The following is an 18,362-nucleotide window of genomic DNA, read 5'->3' as shown; positions in this document are numbered from 1 at the left end:
GAAGCCAGAAACTAACCTCTGACCTGCATTTTAATGTTTTGACCTATACATCCATGTTCGTCATTCAGGACAAAGGAAGGGTGGTAGGAGTATACAACAGGTATCCTGTTGCTATAGCCAGGAAGAACAATTCCTATAGGAACATAAAGCCAACATAATTTCTTCCTCTTGTATAATGCTCCCAAAATATGAACATACCCAATTGCTTTTTTTCGCCCGTTGAACTATTGGCACTGTCAATGAATCCGTCTGTTATGTCATGCAGGACAAACTTGTATTTGGAAGTATGCCTTTTTCAGATGTTATGTGAAGCTGTAAAAAGAGCATTCGTACTCTTGATGGATGGGAACATAAATGTTTACAATACATATCAAATCTACCCTCTGTTACTGTATTGTATTGTAGTCATGCTGGTAACAGTCATGTTTTGCGTGAAGTCTGCATATGTTTTATTTGTAGATATAAAACATTCGCTCATACTCGTAATTAATGTGGTCATTAATTTTAGTTGGAATTTAAAGAGGCCATATTATGCTTTTTGGGGGTTTCCCTGAAGTGTTTTTTATTATAGGTCTTTGTTCATGTAAAAGATCTGCATAAGCAAAAATCACTGTGTTCCCTCCAGAAGTAGTTTCTCTCCAGCACACTCCCCCCTCTGACTGAAATCCCTCCATTGGACTCTTTGTTTACTTCCCTAACATAGTGACATCACTATGTAACAATATTGCTTCTGTTGGCTAGAGCTCCAACACATTGTACGTAATAGGTTAAGAGGCGGAACATCTCTAAGCAGTTGACCAATCACAACAGAGCCGGCCAGCTAACCAATCAGAGCAGACTGGGCTCTGGTTTCAGACAGAGGGTGTTTCTCAATGTCGAGGAAAGCTGCTCCAGAGCCACTATTTCAAGGATGCTACGTTATCGAGTCCCGCCGAACGACTGTTCCAATGTCCAGGATGCTTGGAATTCTACCGAGGCCGGCGTCCTTCATTGCGGGAAATTTCGAGGCTGCATGTGTATCCTCCGCGGTCTTAAAATCCCCACAATGCTTTGCGCACGGACCAATTTCCAAAATCTTTGGCGGAAATCGCGCTCCATTTAAGGCGGGGCCTCGCATATGACGCACACCTGTTAGCCTGTTCCACCATTCTTCATTTTCCGAGGCTAGGAAGGATCTTTGCCTCACTTCTGAAGGACCTGACTCGGAGGGACATGTCCTACCAAGGAAGCGTCCTCGACATTGAGAAACACCCACAGGGTGGAAAGAGGTGCTGCAGCACAGGCAATATGAGAGAAATCAAAACCTTTTTCAACATTAAAGCATGGAGACATGTCACAGTAGAGGCACTTAATTCAAATATGAACCTGAAGATGAGCGTAATGTCCTCCATAAATACCTTATGCATTTCAAATTCTTCCTCTTTAAGCTATCAACACTATACAGTAGGTAACATACCACCAAAGGGTTTGAACGAAATGCCCGGTTGGGTATGGATGGGTAACGAGGACTGATCCACATTTGCCCTGAGAAAGCTGGGCTACCTGCCTCAATTGAGACACACAGTAATGTCACATCTATTAAACAGCGAGGCCTGTCGGGGCTGACCTTTCTTCCAGCCCGGCACAGTGAGCCCCCCCCCCGAATGAGGCCTGTGTCCAGCCTTCGACCACAAACAGAGGCTGCTCACTCACTCTGGTACTGAGGAGACCAAATCGCATTATCAACACATATCTCCCACAATCTACTGCGACAGGATCACCCCGCAGGCTGTGCTGAAATGGATACGACAATATACAACAGCCATGCCGAGGAAAAAGGGAGGATGGAGGGTTTAGGGGAGAGCGGGTAAGTAGGGGAAGGAATCACACTGTTGTAAGCGCAGCAACAATGTGAATTAATTGATTCCATGCCATCTCATCAATTTTGATTAAAATGAAATGAGCCTCTGTACGTTTGAAAAGGTTAAAACAAATTGAAGGTGGAAATCACAGCTGGTAATCACAGTTTGTCTAACAGCGGGCTTTTAATGAAGCGACCCACTCTCCATCATTCATTTCAGCCTCCTCTGTGCATATGGAGCGATTGCATTGCTTCTCTTTTTGTGTGAGAGCACGTTCACGTTACTTGTATTTAGAACAGCATATATTAGCATCATGGCCTCCTTACAGACTCTCCTAGCAGCAGTTGGGCTTGAATATGCATTACAAAAAGTGATGAAAAATGTATGTTTTACTGTCAGACTCATTTGTTTCAAAAAGAAGTGCCATCAGATGAAAATGTTTATTCTTTGTACACTTATTTACATGTGATTTGTGATGACATGCCTTTTAGTATATGAAAACAAAGTTAAACTTGCATAATCTTAAACAACACATCACAGTACATTGTTTTTCAAATATCATTCATTATAGCCATTAGATGTTTCTTTAAAGATAAAACATTTTCACACACATACTGCACCATTTCAAGAATCAGTCTATTTCCTCAGCTGTGATGAAAACAGAAAGGAGCCCAGAAAGGTCAAATGAACAAATGCAATGGTGAAACAGTAGAAAATATAGCACAACAGTCAGAGCAAATGACTTTTGTAAAGATATTGCTGAGGTTTATTTGAATTAAACCCCATTTTAAAATATATTTCTTGAAATATGAACTTACTGAAAAAAAAATTCAAGATGAATTTTTTCTTTTCAGTAAGTAATTGTTTTTCATGATTAATGTAACATTTCCACGCACACTTGCAGAATATTTAACCCTTACTAATACATGGTGCATTACAAACCCAACTTCCTTTATTGTTTAGCTCTACCATTAATTTAAAGAACAGGCCAAAATGACAAAGGGTTAAAACTCAAAGAGGCGCTCACAAGCAGAACAACAACATATTAATTGTTGCAGGTCACTACTGGCACCTGGTGGTGGTTTAGAGAACTAAAGGTACAGATGTAGCCCCTTAATTGTAAACAGCCTCATTATAAGCAAAGCCTACAGAAGTCATTACAAGTTCCCTGTGTTGTAAACATAAAAACCGAGGCAATATTAAAATTGCATTCTTGTTTTATTTAAAAAGCAAACTTTGCTGTGTTAACAAAAAAGAAATCACATAATTGCAACGCACCTTGCTAAATAAATAACAGTGCCGCTAGTTAATCTGAAAGCACACCCCGCTGGGATATGCTGTTGTGGAGAAGCACTGTTTCCTTTTTGCTCACAAATTGCCCTATTTTCAGTGGTTGCTTGGCTTTAGTTCACTTAAAGCTGCGTAGACGTGCTGCTGTCTCAGCAACTACAGTCTTCAGTAGAAATGCAAATAGATACACATGCAAAGCAAACCTCTGGCTAATTAAACAAGGTCTGTGTCCCTGAGCACTGGAAAAAAGTGTAATGCACAGCATGTATGCTCTTCCTAGACATAGTTTTAATACGGAACATCTGCAGGTTGCCAGATTGCAAAGATCTTAATAAAGCTTACTGTACACTAATTATACTGCAACACAGAGGAACAAGGACTCTTTGCTTATATTTAAAAAGGTGTTGGTTTGGCAATATTTTTTACTCTTATACAGAGGATCACAAAGACAAAGGAGAAGGTACACAACACTATATTCATCTATGTCCAAGTAACGGTAAGCCCAGGCTACAAAGAAAGGTGTATCTAAGTCAAAAACAGGGTGAGACAGTTAAATATATCATAAAACACTTTCAATAACGTTAGAGGATTGCAGGGTTTAAAAAGTTAGAACACTGATCCGTGCCAACATGGACTTTTTTTTAAATTATCCTAGAACTAGATTTTCATTTGTTTCTTTCCTGATATACAGATAACCACACATAACACTTTAAGGATGATACATCTGCAATACGACATTTTTGTGCAGTGACTTGGGGAAGTGATTCTTTGAAATCTCTATAAGGCACTAAAATTGAAAATAGAAGCACTCTAAACCATCTATAAAAAGGCAAGCACATGACCTATTATATAATATGGCTCTGCTGTGGCGGATGACATGAGTGTGATAAAAGTCAGAGGGCAGATTTTGCTTGTTTTTTTTCTCAGTGCAGTGGATACAGTGTTTTGTCTCTCAGTGCAGTCAAGGAGAGTCTCAGTCATCTTTTTTGTCAGAGGTGCTCTCTTCCTGTATATCTGAAATCTGACCGGACAACTCCAGTTCGCCTGGATTCGCCTCCTGGATTGCTTGATATCTCTGAAGCTCCAGGTAAGTGGTGAAGAGCTTGGCGTACTCCGGGTGGCTCATGGCAAAGCTTTGAAATTCATCTTAGGAGTCACAGACACAGAGAAAAGCATAAGGATGTAGCTTACAATAAGGTATGTCAATTATAATGTATTTACTGCACATATTCACATATTAAAATACACAAGGACCAAGCTCGGCATCAGATTTAAAAGCAGTCTACTCACTGAAGGTGATGAAACCGGAGCCGTCAGCATCAATCTCCTTGAAGAGTTTGGCCATGTTTATGTTGGACACACCCAGAGCTGAGCGCAGCAGAGCAGTGAACTCCTCCCGGGTGATTCTCTCATCCTCGTCCGTATCGAACAGCTGCATGAAAAAAGTATTTGAGTTTTAAATGTTTGCATGTTCAGGAGAGATGAATGTTATTCAAATTGTGTGAAATAAGTTGATGTGCTATATTATACTGTAGGTTTCAGTATGTAGCACTTCAAATGGTGAGGCTTATTTGAAGCCAATGTACTTGCAGGATTCCTGCTGTTCTGAATTTGTCGCTTTGGATAAAAGCATGGGTTTAGTTTAGTATTTTACATAAACACCAGTTGGTCCAAACCACATTTGAACTTATGGTCAGCCGAATGACTCCATGCTCTCCACAACAGACACACGTTGTTAACATTGACATTATCCAAGCCTCTCTGAATGCTGCCTCTGTTCCTCCTACAATACTGTCTGGCTGCTGTGCTCCAATAAAGTCAGAGCAATTTAGATTTCTGTATACATTATTGTCATTGATGTGGAGTACAAAAAGTAAAAATCCTTTATACTCTAGACTTGCGCATCAAATTTGTAACAGATTTCATTTACAGAAAGGTCTGCTTTACATGGTCATATAACTTTTTCCAAGGATAGAGTCATAAAATCACGTCAAATAAATATTAGCAGAAAATGTATGATGCCGTTGAATCAGCATAATCAATGTGGAGCATTTCTGAAGAATTCAGTTTTCACACAGAAAAGCAGTGCTATGGAGGACTACCTTGGGCGACCTGATTTACTGTGTGTTTGTATTCTGTGATGTTTACACATGACTGCTATTTCTCCGGTCCCTCGTAGCAGCACTGTAATATCACAATATATCTTCCATACCTTAAAAGCCATGCGAAGCACATCTTCGGTGTTGGCCGGTCGACACAAGATGGTCACGCCGATAACGTACTCTCTGAAGTCTATGGTGCCATCTCCGTTCTAGACAGGGTCAAAGAGACGGCAATAAAAAATACTTGAAGCGGTAGCAGCATACTATGATGGATGTTTTTATATCCTTAATGGTCTAGTCATAAAAATAAACTTTTGTCAAGCATCGACAGTTTAGAAGAAAGGGTTTAAGGGAGTATTGGAAAGGTAATGGGGGGTTTAAGGGAGTATCTGGAATTGAATGTGTAAATCTCTGTTACTGGAAAATGATGAGGCATAGATTGTCTGGGGGGAAGGGATCATCAAACTAGAGGTTAGAGTCTGTTTTTATGCTATTGAAACCTCTTGTAGTCATTCCAGTGAAAGAGGCCAAAATGTGATCATAGTTTCCTCTGTCAGGCTGTATAAATCCTGAACCCACACCTTTCAATGTTACCCTCATCTGTACACAGGATATTCAGTGATGTAATTTTATTCTGTAAATTAATATTAAGCTTGTTGCCCATTAAGCTGTCAACCAGTATATTTATTGCGTGTTTCCTGCAGGGTGTGTCATTTTACTGTAGCAAGACTTATTCCAACATCATGGGTTTCAACAAAAGGGAAATTAGTATTGTGTCATCTTTATGGTACTATTTACGGTGGCTCTGGTTAAATAAAAACGAAACATCTGACATGTCTCTCACCCTGTCAAACAGTGCGAACAGCTCCTCGAGGGCCGGGTTGACAGGTAGCTTCAGGAAGGAGGCAAACTCCTCGATGTTTATCCGTCCTCCTTTACAAGAAGTGGCCATGGACGCAAAGCCCTCCAGCTCCTTCTTCACGATGTCCCACTTCAGGCTGAGGGAGCAGGGCACAGAGAGGAGGTTGTTATGTAGGTCATGTTTTACCTTTTATATAATTGCTCTCCAGTTACACGGTTCAATCACATGCTCAAAACAAATAGTTTTTGTCCCTGTCTGGCGATGCCCACTTAAGTGAGATGTTCTTACTTGAGTTTACGGCTAATTTTGGTGAACTCAACCAGGCCGGCCTCCATGGGCAGCGTTAGCTCACCGGCTGAGATCATCAGGCGGCAGTCTTCATACGTGTGGTCGGTCACTGGAACTCCCAGAGCCCTGAAAGCAGACGGTGGTCAGCGTAATGTTTGTGATGCTTGTAAAGAGCTGTAAACTAACAGAGGGATATGCAAAGCTTATACAGATAAGAGGAATGCAATAACTCATTATACACTTATATTAGTCAAATTAAAATGGTGGCCATCATATTAAAACTCCACCACTTACTTGATAATGTTCTGCATTGCTTTTATAAACATATATCAGTTTGTGTATCTCTTGCTTTATATTTTCTTCCAAAATACAAGTACAATCAAAAGACATGAAATTAAACACTCCCATGAAGCTATAGCTGAAGCCCAGACACTAAACAGAAAGTATTTACAATATATCTTACTAACGCATCTAGAATTGGAGAAATGATATGTATATTACAGACACATTTACAATCCAATCCAATCTATTTATATAGCACATTTACCGAAGAGCTTCACAGCAAAGATAACATTATAAAAAAATATAATATTACACTAATAGATAAAAGGCACACATAAAAATAGATAAAAGGCAAACATAAGAATAAAAGGTACACAAAGGCTATGGACAGACAATAAAAGCATAAAAATCGATAAAACAGCTCAAACTGACTCGAAAGCGAGGGAAAAGAGGTGGGTCTTCAGACGGGACTTAAAAGTTTGGAGGGTGAGCGAGAATTTGACATGGGGGGGGCAGGTCGTTCCAGAGCCTGGGGGCTACCGCTGAGAAGGCTCGGTCTCCCCTGGTCTTTTTCTTGGTTTTAGGGACTACCAGCCGCAGCTGATCAGCCGACCCCTCAAAGCCCTTGAGGGGGTGTACACCTTTAGGAGGTCGGAGATGTACTGAGGGGCCAGCCCATTAAGCGATTTAAAAACAAACAAGACAATCTTAAAATGAACTCTAAAATGGACAGGAAGCCAGTGGAGGGAAGCCAGAATGGGTGTGATGTGCTCATGCTTGCGTGTTCCTGTAAGCAGCCGAGCCGCAGCGTTTTGTACCAGCTGCAGGCGTGCCAGCGAGGTCTTGTTTAGGCCGGCATAAAGTGCATTACAGTCATCTAGACGCGTAGAAACAAAGGCATGAATAACACGCTCAAAGTCTAAAAAGGATAAAACCGGTTTAATTTTGGACAGGAGCCTCAAGTGATAAAACAAGCTACACCTAACAGTGACCAGATACCTTAAAAACTAAAATAATCTAGCCCTCAGTTGCATCAGTCATGAAGTATTAGTTTAAAATTGGTATCAATAATACAAACAGGGTTTCCGCTAGGATTTTTTCTTGCCGGTCAAATGTCCGGGCAGAATTTATTTTACCGGACACATTTGAAAATTACCGGTCATATTTCAATAATAATAATAAGAGTTGTGTAGCAGAGTTTCCGTTAGCAGGTAATTACCGGACTATGAGCAGATATGCTTCAGTTTAAAACTCAGTTCACGGGGCTCATTTTTATATTGCTTCAGTTTATAATCGTAACAGATCGAAAAATTCAGATTCATTTTTCAATAAATTATTCCACAAACAACATAATTATTACATTCAAACAAACTACTTGTAGTAGATAACGTACATTATTCAAAAGTTTACATTAACTTTGAATAATAACACGGGAGAAACGGATCCTCTCTTTTCCCCTCTCCCTCCCTCTCTCTCCTGACAGCCCGTCAGTTTCTCATGCAGCTCCTGCAGCTCGCTAAACAGTGGGCGGGGCTTCAGGTGATTATGCAGAGCTGCGTGTCTCTGTCTAACTCAGCAGCTGATCTGATATCTCTCGCGTGTCCGGTTATACTTCACTCGCGTTTATGTCCATATCGATCAGATCCAGCTCTCCTGATCGGCCTTTATAGAGAGCACCGATCAAACTATTAAGAGTGAATATCGGCCGATAATGACCGGCGGCCGATCTATCGGAGCCTCCCTAATTATTACCAGACATTTTGACCGGCAGGTTTTGAATTTACCGGTTTTTAATAAATTTTACCAGCTAAAAACCGGTAATTACCGGCTAACGGAAACCCTGAAACAGACGTATGATAAGAGGAAAAATAATGGTACAAATTCACGTTTGTTATCCTTTATAAGATGCCTCTTCCTAGTTTGAAACAGTATGTAGGCAAGGGGGGGAAAAGTGTTGTTAAGGTCACACAGTCTTATATTTTGTGCTTGAGCAACACACAGTGGAATTCGCATTTCAGACCAAATAACACTTACTGGGCCATTTTGTCTCGCACTCTGCTAGCAAACAGAGGAGGGCATTTCTTTTCCTCCTCTGTGGGGATATGTGTCGGCAGGAACTTAAAAAAAAAGAACGAACAGACAAAAAAGGTCACAGGGAAGGTCAAGCAGAAAACTCCTAAACCTTTGAATGAAAGCCAAATCTAAAAACACATATTGTGCTTACTTTGATGTAGTATATAAATCACAGCATAGAGATTAAGGTCACATACTTGTATAGTACATTCAATGACAGAGATAACCTGAGTCTACCAGTAAATAACAAGACTACAATATTACATAATATCATTCTTAATTTACAGATTTTTTCAATATTAAAAAGGACCCAAAAGAGCATGTAGTTTATTATACTTATACAAAATTAGATGTATATTAGGATGCAATGTTTGTTACCTCTATCTCTACTGTGGTGTACAGCTGGCTCAGAGTTAGCAGCAGCAGCGTTTTCCTGCATGACACAAGCAGGACAGTTGGTTACAGTGGTAGCAATACAAAGCAATAGTGTTTGTTACTGAGTTAGAATGGTGTGTTTTGTCTAGAGTACTGGCATGCACCACTTTCAGGAAACATGCATACTATAGGTGAAACATGAGAAACTGTAGAAAGCACACTCACGAGCTGAAACCCTGCCAAGTCCAAGACACTGTGTCCTGCAGGGAAACATACATAAAGCTTCATTAAACATTGACACTGAAAAACAATGGTATACATGATGTTGTGTGGTACAGCTGAGCTTATAGTGTAGGTAAACATTAAGAGATTATGTCAACAAAGTTACCTCAAGTATGTGCAAATTCAGCTGACTGCTTACAATCCATGTACAATTGCTTGAATGGACATAAACTGACTATTAATAATGTGAGTGTGTGAACTGCACCCCAACAGGAAGCATTTTCTCTTTGGCTCTGCCTTTATATAATTATCTTCCAACTACCCTCTTTGCAAATGATTACATTGTTGCTATGAATTTGGCTCGGAAAATCTAAGGTTGAATATATAATCGCTGTTTTACAATCACTTACCAGTTTGTTGGGATATCTCATAACCACAGGCTGCACAGGGACCCCTGGGATAAAGGCACCTGAAGGTGGGGAACACACAGTGTGGATGAATTAATGGAGGCTTCTCATTATGACTCAATGAAAGCTGAATCGTAGTCATAAGCACAGTTGTATGGGTATCAGTCAATACACAAACCACGTTGTATCGTGAATGAATGGAGCAGAGTAGTATCAAGTGTCATTTCTGTTAGTCGGCTCAGTGTCGTGCAATTCAAGCTAAAATGCTACATGTGCTAAAGGCTACAAAAGGATCTAGTTTGCTTTATTCAAGATTCAAGGCTTTTATTGTCATTTGATACAGTGTAGTTATGTCAATGAAAATCTTCCGTCACAGGCTCCTCCAACAGTGCAACACAATAAAACAGATAAAATAGTGCAAGTAAATACAAATACAATTGAATATAATAGAAATAGTGCAAGAATAGTCTATAAGTAATTGAAATATGATTTATTAGAACAATTGTTTTTTTGTTTTAAGTTGCAAACAGATGAATGTTATGGATGTTCTTTCAAAAGTGCAGGTGCTTAGCAGTCTTTATGTTGCATTTGCAAATGTTTCACCAAGTCAGGTCAGATAGGAATTGTATTGTTTACTCAGTCTGATCAAAATGTTCTTGTAACGTGTTTGGATACAAAAGAAAACAATGATATTTTGATTACATGGCATTACAGTACATGTATATCTTACCTTGTTTGAAAGTGATGAGACAGGAGCGATTTGTACAGGTTCCCTCTGGAAATATCAGAACCTGAGGGACACAGCATAAGTTAATGTTAAGATCTTAAAGTTTTATCAAGTTTTCAATGTAATGCTGCTGCAGATTTCAAAGGATGCTTTTGAAATAACAGTATTTATTTGTATCTACTTTGTCTATCTCTCGTGTACAGTTTCAAAAGAAACATAGTTATCCTGTGGCGCTGCTCTTCGACGACGAGCTTAGAGTTGTCTCTTCAGCTATAATAAATGATTATACCAAATGAATATTAGAGGATGTTTTGTGTTGGTACAGACCTGTGGCCAGTGTCCCAATGACTTGGCTCTGCTCTCGATTTCCTGGATTGTATTCTTCCTGGAGTCGGGGTCCTTCCTGGACACAAGCACCGGCTGAAGACAGCGCACGAACCCTGCAGAGAGAGCCACACACACACACACACACACACACACACACACACACACACACACACACACACACACACACACACACACACACACACACACACACACACACACACACACACACACACACACACACCACACACACACACACACACACACACACACACACACACACACACACACACACACACACACACAGCACACACACACACACACACACACACACACACACACACACACCACACACACACACACCACACACACACACACACACACACACACACACACACACCAACACACACACACACACACACACACACACACACACACACACACACACACACACACACACACACACACACACACACACACACACACACACACACACACACACACACACACACACACTTAACAGAGGAAAATACTATTTTTTTGTCCTATTCTTCTCTGATTGTTAAATGTCCAGAACTTGGTTAATTGCATGGCTTTATTAGCTCATAATAGCCATTAAATGGTAAACGACTGATGTTTTCACTATTATGTGTCAATTCAATTAAACAAACTCAGAGGTTTCTTTTTCAGAAACAAGTCCTGTTTCTCGCTTGAGGCCAGGAAAAGTGTGACCTTCTTACCTGTGCTGGACTATGGTGATTTGTTGTGAATGCACCTGCCTATTGCCTGAACAAGTTAGATGCCGCCTATCACAGCGCATTGAGATTTGTCCAAATTGTAAAGCACTTACACATCACTGTACCCTGTATGCCAAGGCAGGTCTGCCATCACTTACTGTACGGAGGCTCAGTCATTGGTACACGTTTATTTATAAAGCTTTGTTGGGTAAACTCCCGTATTATATCTGCTCTCTGATCACACAGAGAGTTGCAAGCAGCTATTGTCTGAGATCGCATGATGTAGTATTGTTAGATGTGCCAAGAGCAAGGACTGTCTTAGGTAAGACAGCTTTTATGTGCGCAGCTCCACTTGCTTGGAACAATCTTCAGCAAGAATTGAAACTGAGCAATCTCATTCCTCTGCATGTCTTTAAAGCTAGGCTAAATGAAATGCTCGTTGATACTATGGGCACTTGTAAATGTCTATAACTATGTAAATGTATCCTGTAAATATAATGTATGATGTCCTTTATTGTTTTATGTTTCATGTGGAACCTATATGCTGCAGGTCTCCCTTGAAAAAGAGATCTATGATCTCAATGGGACCAATCTGATTAAATAAAGGTTTGAAATGAACTGAAATGAGAGTTGTCACTACTCTCAAAAACATCAATGTAATATTTAAAAAGTGCATTCTCGCCTTACAAAACACATAAGTAAATAATAGATAATATCTGATTGACAAGGATATGTTCCAATGGGATTTTTAAACTGAAAGGTATCCAATATATTATAATATAAGAACGTTGCATTGCATATGTAACAAAGCCTTCTGCAGTCAGATGTCTACAAGCGGTTTCACACTTCTGTATTTGTCACGTATTTTGACAAGTTCACACCTTAGACTGTTTATTTAAAGGTTCACACCCAGCCTTTCCTGTACCAAATCAGCAAATCACATGATAATCATCTTACTGCCAAAGATGGGTGTAGCCAGGTTCTCCACTCGTGAGACGGTGGAGGGCAGGCCTGCAACGATGCACACTATCCCATCGAAAAAGGTGGAGTGGGGGGCTACAGCCAGGATGGGGGCCTCACTGCTGTCCACCTGCCTGCCCTTGATCACCACTCTGAAGCCCATGCAGAAGTAGTATGCCCTCCCCAGGGCGGCCATCACTCGCCGACACATGATCCTGGAGATGAACAGAACATTTTTTATTATTTCATTTAAAGGTCCCCTGTTATACTGTTTTTCATCAATATATTATAGGTCTCAGATATATACAAAACATGGCTCCAAACACCAAACAGATCATTGCAGCATTACCCATAATCCCCTCTGTTTCAGCCCTGTTTCAAAAGTGCTGATTCTCTGTCTGTTACTTTAGATGAAAATAAGGAGCCCCTCCCCACGCCCCTCTGAGAGAGATTTGGTTACAAAGAACTCAATGGTGCTCTAGGAGATTCAGGTGATAAGGTGGGGGGAGGGCGGGGTTACCTTGGTTGCTGATTGGCTAATGACACAAGACAAAACATCGTGATGACATCATAAAGTGGCCAAAATCTGATCAGCTCATTTTCAGACAGGTTTTTATAGAAATGGATCAAAAAGAGAGAGAATCTTTGTTCCTGAAACTTTCAGAATCTCTTTACACAGAGGGGACACATGGTGATGTAGAAGAGACATGAAGAAGAGGGGACACATGTTGATGTAGAAGAGACATGAAGAAGAGGGGACACATGTTGATGTAGAAGAGACATGGAGAAGAGGGGACACATGTTGATATAGAAGAGACATGAAGAAGAGGGGACACATGTTGATGTAGAAGAGACATGAAGAAGAGGGGACACATGTTGATGTAGAAGAGACATGAAGAAGAGGGGACACATGTTGATGTAGAAGAGACATGAAGAAGAGGGGACACATGTTGATGTATAAAAGACATGAAGAAGAGGGGACACATGTTGATGTAGAAGAGACATGAAGAAGAGGGGACACATGTTGATGTAGAAGAGACATGAAGAAGAGGGGACACATGTTGATGTAGAAGAGACATGAAGAAGAGGGGACACATGTTGATGTAGAAGAGACATGAAGAAGAGGGGACACATGTTGATGTAGAAGAGACATGGAGAAGAGGGGACACATGTTGATGTAGAAGAGACATGAAGAAGAGGGGACACATGTTGATGTAGAAGAGACATGAAGAAGAGGGGACCACATGTTGATGTAGAAGAGACATGAAGAAGAGGGGACACATGTTGATGTAGAAGAGACATGAAGAAGAGGGGACACATGTTGATGTAGAAGAGACATGAAGAAGAGGGGACACATGTTGATGTAGAAGAGACATGAAGAAGAGGGGACAGATGTTGATGTAGAAGAGACATGAAGAAGAGGGGACACATGTTGATATAGAAGAGACATGAAGAAGAGGGGACACATGTTGATGTAGAAGAGACATGAAGAAGAGGGGACACATGTTGATGTAGAAGAGACATGAAGAAGAGGGGACACATGTTGATGTAGAAGAGACATGAAGAAGAGGGGACACATGTTGATGTGTAAAAGACATGAAAAGGTGGATTTTTGCTTAATAGTTGACCTTCAAGGAATGATAAATGTGTAGCTCAAAAGGCACTACTTTGTTCCACACTGGGATCAGCCATGTTACATTGTTTCTGTGTTAATCATTATCACTTCCAGGGTTACTGTGTCACAGGGGGCAAAATGTCAGTTTCTTTGTTAACAAGATGCCTGAGCACAAGAGTTGTAATAACAGGAAGAGTTGCAACACTTTGTACTTCTCTTGCTGAGAGTCTTAGCATCTATCAGTAACTTCCTCATTATCTAGAGAAAGGATATTAAGTCATAGGATCAATTGACATCATAAGACAAAATGACAAATGGTGAACTGTAACTTTTAAAACGTTTTCCAAGAGTATACAAACCCATGACTTTTAAAAAGCTGCTCATTGGTGTAGGAAGCTCAACGCAATGCAGATTTCAGAGTAGAAAGCTTCCCATTAGCACATTGACGTCCTATCAGCTGATTAAATTATAATGGTTACATATGCAGAAAGCTTAGAGCAACAAAGAGCGGTGCAGGCTCTTATATGATTCAAGGAACAAACCATTAAAACATCAATTATTTGAACTTTCTAAGTTATCATTCAAAAAACAAATACTGATTCAAATAGTTACATTTGAGTATTTAGTCACTGTTTCCTTTCAGCGTAAAACATAAGCTTCAGTGTTTACCTCCCAACCCCCCGAGGAATATGGTAACAGTTAAGCAATAAGTAGGTGAGGAAGATAAGCTTCTTTCTTGTTTACGCCACCAACACCATGTTTGGTCATAATCACAGAAAAAGCCTTAGTCTAAGGCCACAAGAATGTCCCTGTTAGAACGGCCCACTGTGTATACAACAGCTGCTATCTGCACAAGTGAAACGTTTAAAATCTCCCACCCTGTTTTGTACTCAGAGGTACAAATCTACAGTCTTACAACTAACCCAATCCAATATTTTACAAATGTATTTATCAATACAGAACTATGGTATTCTCCGCACAGAAGAATATATTGAGATACCGTCTTAAAAAAGAATGGAGATCAACGATCTAACTGGAAGATCAGTTTAATTAATCCACCCAATAATAATAACCATGGTGGTTTATGTTCATAAAGAGATAAATTACTCTTTCAGGTGCTTTTATTAAGCCTCACCAATACCACTGGTTCTTTATTTTCTGAGAGCTGAGGGAAACCGAGTACTGCTTGTGGTGCAGATGTGATCAACTCAAACATGATTCGGCGATAATGCCAGCTGCTACACGTTCTTCCAGTCACGTCAGGAACTATTATTTTGAGAATATGCTGCAGCGCTGTGTTTCCTGTCCAGTTTATGAACCCAGCAAACACAATGCTTCTGCTACCTCTTGCTTTAGTGAAATGCACTGAACATGGCGGCTCACAGGCTATAGAAAAAAGTAAGTGTTAGTGGCCCTCTAACGTAATGTAAGCCTGAAGTATTCGGTTCTTGATTACAGTTTTTTGGTGCCAAATAAGAACTAGTTATTCGGGTCCAAGAACCGGCCCTGCTGCAGTGTAAACAGGAATAACTGGTTCACATCAGGCACTTGCTCCGAACTGGCCCTGGAACCGGTTTGGTCGGAATGGGGTATCAGTGTGGGGGAAGTGTCATTTATAATAATGGCTGCAAGGTTTGACTATGTATTTGCTTTGCATGATACAGCACAGGTAAGTAAAGCCGGACACTATAGCACAGGTAACTGTTCACGCATTAGGCCACGCTCAATTTACTTTAGTAACTATGTGAATAAAAAGAAACATTGTGTACGTAAACAAAACACTGGTTTGCAATTCATATGTTTTTAGATGATTGAGTGAGTCTGATATGCACAAGGCCATATATCATCATGCCAGCCTGGTGAGTGTGAAGGTGCCTGTGAGGTGTGTAGCTCTGTGGGAAGCTGTGTTACAGTCTGATGCTGTTTGTCCTAGTTACCGTCTCCATCCTGTCATTGGTTCGGCTCCTTTCACAGGATGGTTGAAGGTTATTAAGAAAGCCACTGGCCATGTCACCATCAGAACCAGGGACACAAGGACAGCGCGAATAGGGACCAGGAAGATCCCCAGGAGGACACACTGCATGGAGAGGGGCACATGCATACACACAATAAATCACAGGCCATACCATAATCAGAGAAGACTGCTGCCAGGGTGGTTAACCACCCTATGGCTGTTTACATTTTTCACAGACGTATGCCTATGCACGAGTCCAGAATCCACATCACTGCATGGATTTCTAGAAAACACACAACGGCTCTCATTGTTTGTGCTTTACAAGCCGATTGTCAAAGCCTCATTGGAGAAGATTACAGGCCCTGGTTGCACAGCAGCCTGTGTGTGTGTGTAATCTCACACAGCAATGTGTGTGTTAGCCGTATAGCGATGACTATATTCTAACAAATCTTGCCTTAACATGACCATTGATCTGAAACCACATACTCACTTTAATGATAGCTGCTTTGGAGAGTTTGGTGTCTTGCACGAACGGGTTGATGACCGCAGGCAGCAGCAGGGACTGTTGCCTCGGCAGGGTGAAGACTCGCAGCGGCGGCATTGCAATCCAGAGAGCGAAGAAATAGGCAAATGCTTTAGTCGAGGCGCCGTTATGTTATCATTTCACTTCCTCATCGGAGTGTTTGCTCTCACATTTCTCCTCATATCAGACGATCCTACGGGCGACCGCGACCGCAGAGCAGCGGAACCAGACGGTCTCAGGCTCCGCCTCCAACGTGGTCGCAGCGGGGTCCGAGTCCCATCGAGTGTGTTTTTAAAGCCTGCAAGCGGATTTGCATCCATTTATACAATCTGTGAAGCCTTATTATGGTGTGTGCAGGATGCTGTTAATGCATTTGACGTATTTATAAACCTGTATCACAATTCCCATGCTGCATAAAGACAACATGGTGTGCTGTCAGTCCCCATGCATGTGCTTTGTGCAACCGATTATGAATCAGATATGTATTTTTTTATCAGTATGTGCATAACATGTCCAACAATATATAAAAAAAGTATTTCAAATCAGTGAAATGGCGCCGATTTTAAAGGGAAAATGTGACATATAAACATTTTTGTTTACAAGATCTTATAAATGTCCACAAGATGGCGCAGTTTTATAAACGAATGTGTTTTGTTCGACCATAATGAAAGACCTGTATGAAATGAAAAGTTGCCTTTTTACCAGACGCGTCATTTTCGGCACTTTTTGAAATGGACAATTTTGTCCCCACTACTTTTCAAAAGTATAACTTATAAATGTTCTGAAAAATAGCGTGCTCAGAGAAATGTAATAAACAATAACACTGGTTTAGTTTCAAGATGTGCTATTTGGACATGTTATTAATAGAAAATGCACAATATAAAACATTGCTCCCACTTTACAACAGCAGGGTGCAGGCATAACACATTAATGTAAACTAAAAATAATTCCTCCTTACTCAACTGACTCTAAAATGTTATTTGTTTTGTTGCAATACATTTAATAATGCAATATTTCTTCAAGTTTTGTTTTTTTAAAAGTAATGCATTTAATTCTTGTTTTTATCACTTCATTTCTGTAGTTTTAGTGAAACATTTATTTTCATATAAAATGTCTTTATATATTTTAAGTTAGTTTTTATGATTGTATTATGAATTATATTATTATTTTTATTTTGTTGGATTTCATTATCATTTTAATTTATTTGATTATTTTAATTATGATTTAATTAATATTATTTCAAGTAAAAATGTCCACGCCCCTCGGAGGTGTTGGGGGCGTATCCCTCAGGCTGGCCAGCCCGGCAGCCCCTCCTCACCGAACGAATATTACATATCTTTCGTGTCCCTTCTGATGTGTTGGGGGGCGTCTCTCTAAGGCTTTTTTTGTAATGTTTTTTTGTTTTGGTTATTATTATTATTTTACATATTATTATAATTTTTTGTATTTATTCAATTTGTTTATACTATTCATTGTATTGTTTTCATAATTCTTTATTATTATTATTTTTAATGTATTTAGTAGATTTTTACTTTCTCTTTTTGTAATAACATTTAGTTGTATTGTGTTTTAGTTGAATGCTTCCTTATACTTCCAATTCACTAACTTGTACTTGGTAATGTTTTACTTTTTACTCCACTTTTATTTTTCAAATGTTGATCAAAACTGGATTAGCTCATAAATAAGATGTTAAGTTTGTGGCAATACATAGTTTAGTATACTTATATATAGAGAGATACTATTGTATACTGTATATTACTTTGTGATAATGATTATTATG

The 18,362-nt window shown here is 39.9% G+C and overlaps 1 protein-coding gene across 1 annotated transcript; it reads right to left on the bottom strand.

Moving 5' to 3' along the window:
* Positions 1-2,267: 2,267 nt before the first annotated feature.
* On the bottom strand, positions 2,268-16,858 carry lpcat2 (lysophosphatidylcholine acyltransferase 2). The gene is made up of 14 exons (XM_034220851.1): positions 16,550-16,858; positions 16,043-16,182; positions 12,488-12,705; positions 10,797-10,909; positions 10,473-10,533; positions 9,746-9,804; positions 9,339-9,373; positions 9,117-9,171; positions 8,700-8,782; positions 6,384-6,509; positions 6,078-6,231; positions 5,344-5,442; positions 4,422-4,563; positions 2,268-4,277 (listed from the first exon to the last, which is right to left on the bottom strand). The coding sequence occupies exons 1-14, from the start codon at positions 16,658-16,660 to the stop codon at positions 4,105-4,107; spliced, it is 1,569 nt and encodes a 522-aa protein (XP_034076742.1). The 5' UTR covers positions 16,661-16,858; the 3' UTR covers positions 2,268-4,104.
* Positions 16,859-18,362: the final 1,504 nt, after the last annotated feature.

The sequence above is a fragment of the Gymnodraco acuticeps genome, unplaced genomic scaffold, assembly GCF_902827175.1.
Source record: "Gymnodraco acuticeps unplaced genomic scaffold, fGymAcu1.1, whole genome shotgun sequence".
Classification (NCBI taxonomy): domain Eukaryota; kingdom Metazoa; phylum Chordata; class Actinopteri; order Perciformes; family Bathydraconidae; genus Gymnodraco; species Gymnodraco acuticeps.
Note: the sequence above shows the minus strand (reverse complement) of the source record. Positions and strands in the feature narration are given on the sequence as shown.